Source organism: Myotis nattereri (assembly GCF_964212035.1).
Source record: "Myotis nattereri genome assembly, chromosome: 16".
NCBI lineage: Eukaryota > Metazoa > Chordata > Mammalia > Chiroptera > Vespertilionidae > Myotis > Myotis nattereri.
In genome coordinates, this window is record NC_138091.1 from 45,339,988 (window position 1) to 45,350,143 (window position 10,156).

The following is a 10,156-nucleotide window of genomic DNA, read 5'->3' on the forward strand; positions in this document are numbered from 1 at the left end:
ATACAGCAGCTGTAAATGCCGTTTATTAAGTGCTTCCTGTGTCCCGGCACCGTGTCAAGCATGTTACAAGCACTATCTCATTTCATCATCACAACCGCACTGCAGAGCGGGTCCTATTAGTGTTCCCATTGAGGGCAGAAAATCGAGGCTCAGAGAGAGGCGTGGTCACTTGCCAAAAGTCACACAGTAGACTGGGTCTCTTTGGAGGTCAGAGCCCCCTTTTTTAAAAAAAAAAATCTTTTTAATAATTTTTTTTTTTTCAGAGAGAGAGAGGAAGGGAGAGGGAAAGGGAGAGGGAGAGAGAGAGAGAGAGAGAGAGAGATCAATTGGTTGCCTCTTGCATGGGTTGAACCCACAACCTGAGTATGTGCCCTGACTGGGAATCAAACCAGCAACCTTTCGGTGCACAAGACAGTGATCACTGGCCAGGGCCTAAGCCCCCATTCTTAACCACTCGGTCTTATCCGCTCTTCCTTATTGGCCCAATTTTCTGAGAGGGGCTCCCTCATGGGAAGAAACCACAGGTTCCGCTTCTCCAGCTCAGAGGGCTGGAGGGAGGGGGAATGGGGATCCTCCTCTGCTGGGGTTCCAGTCCCATCGTCACCCAAGAGCTCAGGGAAACGGAACCAGCTCCCAGGGAGGAAAAGACTCTCCTTACCCCTGGAAAGGGCAGATGGATGAGGGGAGAAAGGGGGAGATGCTGTCAGCGCAGCAGGCCTCTGGCTGGGAGAGCAATTACACTGCTGCTACTTAACTTTACAACCTGGGCTGTTGTTTTAACGATGCGACTCGTGTTTGGCTGTCCAATTAATCTCCCTTTGGAGGCTTTCCGAGATGGGGCGGTAGATCTTATCGTGGGTCTGTGGAAAGAGGAGGAGTGTGCTCCCTGCAGTGGGAGGAAAGAGCAGCCCGGAGGGCCTGTGGCCTCAGAGGAGACCCAGAGGAGGGATCTGGGGCAGGGCCCCCTGAGAGCCATGGAAAGAGGGGAGCCAGGGCTGGGGGGAAGGCATGGGTGCTGAGGAAGAGGAGGTTTCTCCTCTTGACACCCTCATTCTTCACTGCTCCTGGATCTTGGCTTTGGCCTGCCCCGTGCCATTTGCCATCCCCAGGAGAAACCTCCACGTGTGTTTTGGGAAGTGGGGGTGCTCACTGACCCAGAACAGGGCCTAGGGGGACTGACTGCAGACCTTCTCCCGAGGCGGGGGACTTCCACTGAATGGCACCCCCCCCCCCCCTACTCTACACACAAGTCTAATTTGGGCCTTTCTCTGGCCAGTGGGGTTGACTCAAGGTACCTGAGTGGTCTTTCCAGATAGGGCGGGCCCTGTGTGCCTGGGAACAGGTTTAGGCAGTAAGAGGAAAGCTGGATTTGGGAGCTTTTTTCCTGGACTTGGAGGCCCCTCCCCCACCCCTCCAGTCAAGCTGGGCTGGATTCCCTGAATTATCGGCTACCCTTCTCCCCCTGCCACTGGGTGCTGCTGTATGTATGGTGGGGTAGGGTGGCTATGAGTCTACCAATGGGTCCAGGCCTAGTTGGGGCCCTTGGACTATGCCCACACTTCTGTTTACCCATGAGCCTGGCACCACACAAGTGGCTGGCCATTTGTCTGGCTCCCCTGTGAGCCTGCAGAGTCTCTGGGTCACCTTGGTATCCGTTAGCCCACAGGGTCTGCCTCAATCACCTTGGCACCTGGATGTTTATTGGATGGAGAAGTCCAGTTCCTTCTGGGGTTTTCTTCTCCTCCACCTCCTCCTACCCCTTCCTCTAGGTGGGCTGGAGCCTTGCCACCCTCAAGGAGCACTCTTCTCTAAGGGATGGACTGGATCGACTTGGTGGGCACATCCTCTTCCAAGGGGAGCAGGGTCTCTCGGGGCTGAAGGTGGGGCGCAGGGGGCTGTGTGGTGTCTGGCTCCTTCCAGAACTGGGCCAGGAGCGACGACTCTGCTGGTGAGGACCATTCAGACTTGGGTCGTTCCCAGCATTAGCATCTTCTGGTTTCACACTGGAGCATTATGAAAATATAGACGTTATTAGAACATTCTAGAACTAGAGCCACAGAGCCAGTGGTAGAGGCAAAACCAGGCTCCAGTGCCTCTAGTTTGGGGCTGGAAGAGCCAGATGGGAGAGAAGGGAGCTGAGCAGCCAGCCCCAGAAATCAGGAAACAAACACACCTCAGAGCCAGGGCCCAGCTTTTCGTACAAACTTTAATTTCGGGAAGTCACGGTAGGAGGGGTGATGGCAAGAGCATGGGGATGCTAGTCAGATTGGTTATCAATGTATTTCATTTAGACAGAGACAGCTGTGAAGAGCGGAACCGTTGGGCCCACGCCACCTATTTGGGGTGTCTCTACATACACTCTTCCAGGGAGCCTATTTGTCCCCATTCTGCCCAAAGGGTTACCCTACTGTGTTCCCAAGAGTATGTGCATGTGGGGTTGTTAGGTATGAGGCGGGGCTCAATAAATACTCATTGAATTATAAGGATCATTGAATCCATTATCTACTCAAAATTGTAAACAGGGGGAAAGAGGGCTTTTTAAGGAAGAGAACATAAATTACCCACAGAGGCCTACGAACTCCACATTTTCAGCATTCCTCTCCCTCACATGAAGGGGAGAAGGTATATCAGTTATGGGGTGATGGGCTGACCTCCAGGAAACACTGGGAGGTGGGACCTGATGGTGGTCAACTTGAAGACTGGGTGCCCACCTCACGCCCGCTCTTGCTCTCAAAAGGGTTGGGCAAGGTCCAAGGCACACAAATTAAAATCACTCAGTGTTTCTTGCTGGTTTTGACTCCAGACTGTGGTGGGACTGTGGTCCTTCAAGGAAGGGGTGGCAAGACAAGGGGTCCTGGGAGCAGTCTGAACTCCAGCCAATGACTCTCTCCAGAGCCTCTGACCAGCTGAAGGGAAGGTGTTCAGTCCATGGCAGAGACTAAGTTCTTTCTTAGTCTCTTTGGGTTATGGGGCAAAGGGGGACAGACCTCCATCCCATCCTTTTTCTCCTCTAGTTCCTCGCCATCCTGAGAAAATCCATCTGGAGCTGGTTTCCTCCCAGCCCAGAAGAGGTGCGGGTGGGCTGGGTCCTGGGCTGTGTAGGAGGCACGGCCCACCTTTGTCCAGGCTCACATCATCTGAGGTGGAGCCAGAACATCTGGGGAGTGATGCTGGTACCAGGCCCCAAAGCTGTTGCCATAGCCCCCAGCAGGCAGGGCCCCTGCCTTGGGGAGATCCCAGAGGAATGGCAGGGGTGGGGAGCAGGGAGACAGGGAGGGGGGCCTCCCAAGCAAGTCCCCTTCCTGCCCCCCAGAGTTCTGCTTCAGGAGCTTCTTGTATTTGGAACGTTTGTTCTGAAACCAGATCTTTACCTTCAGGGAGAAAAGGGGAAAGAATGAAAGATCAGGCGGAGTATAGGTGTGGAAGGATGTGACCCAAGTAAAGGGACCCAGCAGTAGGGCGCAGTCCTGGGAGAAGAGCAGACATTGGGAACACTGGCTCCGGTCCTCCAGAGCCCTGGATGCCCTGGAGCTCTCCCAGTCTGAGCACCCTCCTCTACCTAAGCCTCCCCCTCCCCCAACACCTTGTCATACATTCCCCCACATTACTGAGGGCCAGCTCTCAACACACCCTGGAGAACTTGTGACAACAGGGCCAAGGGACTCATCTGTCATTCCCACCCTGGGGGGTGAGTTCCCAGAGAACACACGGAGGAATGGTGAGCATGCAGGAAGGATGGGGCCGGCCCCACCTGGGTCTGGGTGAGGCCGAGCTGTGCAGCCAGCTGGGCCCTCTGGGGCAGCGCCAGGTACTGCGTGTGCTGGAAACGCTGGTTGAGATGCTGCAGCTGCAGGCTCGAGTAGATGGTCCTTGGCTTGCGCAGTCTTTTGGTCGGGGCCCGCGGGAGCCGCTCGGAGGGCTCCGGGGACAGCGGCGGCCTCTCGGAATCTGGGGGACAGCACAGGACAGAGGGTGAGACGAAAGAGGGGGGTCGGACGCGCAGTTTTATAGGCTCATTTGCATCTCGTTGGCATGCTGGCCTCGGGTTTGCAAAAAGCTCTTCTCTACCCTCCGCCCCACGCTCCTTTCAAACCTCACGTCCACTGAGCTCTGGGTGGGACCAGTCCCAGCTCTTGCCCTCAGGGAACTCACACTCCCATGGGCCCGGTGACCTAGGGAGAAAGCGCCTAGGCCCCGAGCGAGGCTAGGGGCGGTGCCCGCGGCCAGAGGTCAAAGTTCAGCCGGTTGCGGTGGCGCCAGCTTGGGGTGTGGCGGGCGGAGTAGGGCTGAAAGGCTGGGTGGAGGGCTGGGCTGAGGCCCGGAGAGGACGGGGGAAGGGCATTCCAGGCGAGAGGAACTCCTAGGCGATGCTTACACAGTGGTTCTCAACCTTCCTAATGCCGCGACCCTTTAATACAGTTCATGTTGTGGCGACCCCCAACCATAAAATTATTTTCGTTGCTACTTCATAACTGTCATGTTGCTACTGTGATGAATCGTCATGTAAATATCTGATACGCAGGATGTATTTTCATTGTTACGAATTGAACATCATTAAAGCATAGTGATGAATCACAAAAACAATATGTAATTATATGTGTGTTTTCCGATGGTCTTAGGCGACCCCTGTGAAAGGGTCGTTGGACCCCCAACGGGGTCGCGACCCACAGGTTGAGAACCGCTGGTTAGAGGCACTTGCCGGCGTCTGCGTGGCAACCTCTCCCCTGCCGGAGGAAGGGTGGGTCGGCCGCGCTGGCCCGGGAGGCCAGGACCCGCACCCCTTCCAGCATCAGGGTGTGGACAGGCCCCCAGCGTGGGCATGCCTCCCCACAGTAAGGGCCGCGCGGCGCCTCGGGCACACTCTGCGGGAAAACCGACCACCGTCCCCTCCCCGCGGCGGGCCGGCTGGGGGAGGAGGCTCTCGGGGACCCTAGCGGCCGCCCGCCCGCGCTCACGGGGTGCCTCTCGGCTGGCAGGGAGGCGACCCGGGTCTGCAGAGCGCAAAGCGCGCGGCTGCGCAGCCCTCCGGCCCCTCCTGGACCGCGCTGCGGTGTGGCCGCGGAAGACCTGGTCACCTCCTGCCCCTCCGCTGGCCGCCCCCCCCCACCCCCGTGGGACAGCCCGGCCCTTGAACGCGGGGGTGGGGGTGGGGCGAGAGGTTCTCCGCTTCCGACGCGGCGGCTCCCACCTGCGCGACTCCATGGGGACTCGGAGACCATTGCATGCAGGTGGCGGGGCGGACCGAGCGGCTGAACTGTCCTCGGGCTCAGGGCGAACATTCCACGCAGGTCTGCCGGCCGTCTAAGCCGAGGGGCGCTTGACCCCTGAGCGCAGACGGCTGGGGCCCACGCTCGTTCCACCCCCTCGGCCTCCATCCTGTCTGGCTCAACCCACACGGCCGTCCCCCGCCCTTGGCCGGCTGCGGCGACCAGTGGCCTTCGCCTCCCCCGCATCCCTCTCCCTCGGCCTGGGGCGCTTCGGGCTTCTCAGATCCGCCCCCTTCGACCCCCGCCTCAGTCTATTCCAAAAACAAAACACAACACACACGGTTGGGTTTCCGCTCCCGCCCGCGCCGTGGGCCTTCACGGCTCCGACCCTACTGCTCCAAGCCTGGGGCTGGCAGCCCAGCGGCCACCTCTCTGGCTGCGTGGACCGGTCATTTCGCAGGACGACACCGAGAGAGCCTGGGAGGCAGCCCGCCCGGGCTCCTGAACTCCCGCAGCCCTCGCGCCCCAGCTCTCCCAGCAGCCCCCCCAGGTCCCTTCACGGACAGCTGCCTCTCCACACCAGCTGCAGCAAGTCCCGACAAGACCGATCCTGGTCCACACTACGAAGCCGGAGGGCCTCCCTCAAGTCGCCTGCTAACAGGGTGGTGGCACTTAGCTCAGGTGGAGCCAAACCTCCCCCTGAGGCGGGGTGGACGCTGAGTTGGAGCAAAAGGAGGACCCCAGGCCCTCTCTCACACCCCAATCATTCCATCTAGAGCGAGCCAAACCCACCAGTTTCCGTGGAAAAAGGCTGCAATCTCGTCTAAGGACCAGTGTGGTTTTCGTTGCACCCGGGGAAGTTGCATAAAGCAAATGAACTCTCACTCTCTCCTCCCTAGACCAAGCGAGGGAGGCAGGGACTGTGGTTAGCAGGGCTCCAAACACCTTCCCCATTTTTAGCAGTTATCTGAAGGACAGGGTTATCTCACTCCCACCCCACCCCAGGCACACGCACTCACACACAAATGTACCACATCAGCATATTCCGAAGGGAAGGGACCAAGGGATTGTTTGCAGAAACGAGATAATGTGTAGACACCTTCCCCAACTGCCCGTCCTCCAGTGACGGACTCTGCAGCCAGCGGGGAGAGGCAGCCCCGGTTCTGGCACAGAAAGCAGTTAACTTTTGGGGGCTCTGAGAACCTTCCCTAATAGCCACTTTTCTGGCCTCAGGTGGTGAAAGTCAATTTGCAAGGCCCCGGAGCCTGGGAACCAGGCTGTGTCCTTTGCCCATGCACACCCTTTCTTTGGGCCTCTGTGTGCTCATCTGTACATCAAGGAGGGGGAGCCCCAAAATTCCTAGGGTCACTCCTAGCTCTGATGCTTATGAGCGTCTGTGTCTCGGCACAGTGACAGAAGGCAGGAAGATGTCTTGGTCCTGGGCTGACTCCAGCGAAGTCACCCATTCATTCCATGTGCCACCGCGGAGGAAACTGCTGAAGACCATTGTGGGGTCACTGAGGTGGGGGCAGGGCTGCAGGGGTCCTGAAGTCTAAGGTACAGGTGGTGTCTGTATAGTGTTCCCAGGTCCAGGAAGACAGGCTCGCTCCTTGGCGTCTTTGATGACCTCCAGTGAGCACTTTCTCAGGAGCTCAGAGTCGCTCCAGGCAATGGGAACTCGGTCCTGTCCGGCCCCAAAGGCAAAGGGCAAAGATGAGGGAGGTGCCTGCTCCTGCGGCTGGAAGGCTGAGGTTTGCAACTTAGAGAGACGGCCTGGCCCACCCCTGGCTACATTCTTAGAACAATGGGTGGTGGCTTCCCAGCCCAGGTCAGCTTCCAGTCTCAGTCAGGCACTTGGGGCAAGGCCCCGGAGCAGAGGGAAAGGCGCCCCAGATGAAAGCCCCGAATCCTAGCCACTAGATCACCAGGGACTCAAGAGGCCCCAGATGAGCCCCCACTTCTCCTGCCCTCAACTGGAACCTGATTTCTATTTTTCAGGCTTGGGCTTGAGCACAAAACGAATGCAGCAGAGAGGGGCAACACGGGGAAGGGGCGTGCAGGACGGAGAGAGCCCTGGGGAAGGGGCCAGGCACCCACACCCACATCTGGAGTCTTTGTTTTCCGTTACACGTAGGTACACACAACCCCGGGGCTCCAGGGGGTGGGGTAGGGAGCCCCGCTGCCCCCGCTTCACACACTGAAAATCGAAACCAGGTCGGTCTTGAAAGGAGACCTAGATCAACGCGCCCCCGCCCCTCCCCCTCCCCCACCCCCATCCCCCGCCCCATCCCTTTGCCCGCCTCCCACCCCCAGATCCCATGGAATCTGAGTAAGGTCTGGATCCCGCTAGCTGCGCCCAACCAGGCGAAGACTAGGTTTAGGGGCTCACGGGAGCAAGACCCCGGAGGTGGGAGAGCAGCCGCGCACTTACCTGCCTCCCGCTCCTGCAGAGAGGGCGCCGCGGGCTGCTGGCAGGGCAGGTAGGCGTCTGCGGGCGTCGTCGGCCCGGCGGTGTAGGGGTAGGGCAGGAGGTGACCGTAGGGCCCAGAGTAGGACAAATCCGAGGCGCCTGCGGTTGCGGGGGACAAGCCTAGTGGGTAGGCAGCCACTACCGATGGGGCGGGGGCGATATCCGGGAAGACGGCGTTGGAGGCGTCCAGGCCATGGAGGGGGCAGGGCACCGAGGACATTGCGGCCGGCCGGGCCGGGGCATAAGGGCCTAAGCCATGACCCCGCACGCAGCCCGCTCTCTCTGCCAACTCTCTCTTTTCCGAGCCTCGGGCGTTGAGGCCCAGTGAGCCCCCCGGCTAGCCTCCCCCACACTCAAGACCCCGGAAAGTGTCTCTGCGCCTCATCCAGCGGAGAGCGCGCCTGGGAAAGGGGTTCCGGGGTTGCCCCCATGGCTTTTCCCCTCCCCCTAAGTCCATGGGGGCCCCCCTCTTCTCGCTCTTGGGTTCGGTTCCCGGGACCCGACGGGGCCCCGCCCACTTAGACGCCCCGGATTGGCCACCGCACGCGGTGACTTCACGGGAGGCCCGGGGCCAGGGTCCGCCCCCCGGGGCAGCCCAAGGTAGGAAAATTCGGAACTGGGGCTGCGAGGGGGGCGGTGCACATGCTCTGGGCCCAGCTATCCTGGGGTCCTCTCCGGAGAGCTGCCGGGGTGGCAGGGCGATTGGGGCAGGCTGGGAACTTCATGGTCGTGAAGGCAGAAACAGAGGGTGCTGGCGGGGCTGCGATGCCCAAGGGGCGAGGGGAGCTGCTCGGCGCCGGAGCGCAGGGAGCCTGGGCAGGCTCTCCCACCCTCGGGATCGGACCCACGGACCTGCAGGGAAGTGGAGAGCAGACCGCCAGCGCCGGCAGCTTATTCAACGCGTCGGAATGCGTCGCTGCGGAGCGCCGGCAGCTTGTTGGTAAACAGACGCCGGGTCGGGGGAGGAACCGCCTGGCGCCCAGCCGCCCGGCACGCACGCGGCGCGCACGCCCCCGCTGGGTGCCCTGGGCCTGGCACTCCTCGACCCGAGGCTACTGCGCCCCACCACTCTCCCACCCGCCCAGTCCTGGCTTCCGCTTCCGGCAGTGGCCCCACTTGTTTGCTACACCCCAGCTCCTGCTGGCCCCTGAGGGACCCACAGTCTGGGCTTCTGCCCCTGTGACGTCCCACCTGTCCCCTGGCGTCCCGTGCACGAACTGGGACAAAATCCGGGAGTGGGAGGCTAGTCCAGTTTGATGGCTCCTCTGAGGGCGTAGGAAAGGCAGCAGGCCCGGTTGGTGGCCGCATTTTCAGTCTGTGCGGGACCTGCCTCTAAACATCAGTGCCCGGTACCTTGGTGGACAAGTGTCCACGTGCAAGCATCTGTGACCACAGGTATACACCTCAGACACTCCATCCAGATACAATATATACACTCGCAGATGCCCATCAACTGGTGTCTAAGTGATGTCCACATGAGCATCCCTCTAAGAATAGAGAGGTTCCTTCATGGATCTGCACATACAGAGTATAGGCTGTGATGTATACACAGCCACATACCCAAAGATGAATAGCAATATTCCTGAATAAAAGCACAATACTTGTCTCTTACACAGACCCACGACTATACATGCCGAATTGCCAGTGTGTACCCTTGAAAATCCAATCGTATAAGTCCATAGGTATGTGTACCTACCGTATGTCCACACACCTCTAAGCTGCTTCCTGTTAGAGGAGACAGATACAGCCCCAAATCCGTATACACACCTCTCACTTGAGTCTGCAGCTCAAGCAGGCGTGTTCATGTTGGCACATACACACGCACTCTCATTGTCAGGGCTCAGCGTGAAGACAGCAGCCTTAGAATTGGGTGGGGAAATGCAGTGATCAGAGAGAGAGGGAAGCTTAGAGGAAGCACTGGGAGTGGCCGGCTCAGGTCTCTTTAGACAGAAAGATCAAAGGGGTGTGTGTGGGGGATGGGGGGTTGACCCCCCACCTCCAGTCAGGTGTCCCTGGGGTAGGAAGAGCAAGTCAGTTTCAATCTGGACGCCCCACTAGAATGAGAGGAGGTTTTCCAAGACAACACATCTGTGGCAACTGGCACCCGAATGCTGGAGCCTCAGGAGAAGGAGCTCTCTGTGGGAGCCCTTCCGCTGCGAGGCTGGAGAAGCCACCCCCGTTCATCCACTGGGTATGCAGGGTTCGCTGGATTGAGACATGTTGTTTTCACAGAGGACCACCTTTCCCCCTTTCCTACCCAACGCTGCCATTCCTCCACCTCCTTAGAACTGAAGCTGGAACTTGCAAGGATCTATTCTTACAAACCTTCCATTCTGCCACCAGCATCTTCCCCTGGAGGGAGGCAGCCACAGGACAGCGCCTGGAGCTATGGTGGGTTCCAGGGACAGCGTCCAAGGAAGGGAATGCTCTTTGGAGTTGGGTAGGCTGTCAGGGGAGGTTTCCCAAAGGACGTGCTTTG

General features: G+C 59.2%; 1 protein-coding gene across 1 annotated transcript; it reads right to left on the reverse strand.

Moving 5' to 3' along the window:
- Positions 1-3,128: 3,128 nt before the first annotated feature.
- DLX4 (distal-less homeobox 4) lies at positions 3,129-7,897 on the reverse strand (the record flags this gene model as incomplete). Its single annotated transcript, XM_081109722.1, has 3 exons — positions 3,129-3,371; positions 3,752-3,948; positions 7,639-7,897. 3 exons carry the CDS (start codon positions 7,895-7,897, stop codon positions 3,129-3,131), a joined length of 699 nt encoding a protein of 232 aa, XP_080965848.1.
- Between the last annotated feature and the right edge of the window lie 2,259 nt (positions 7,898-10,156).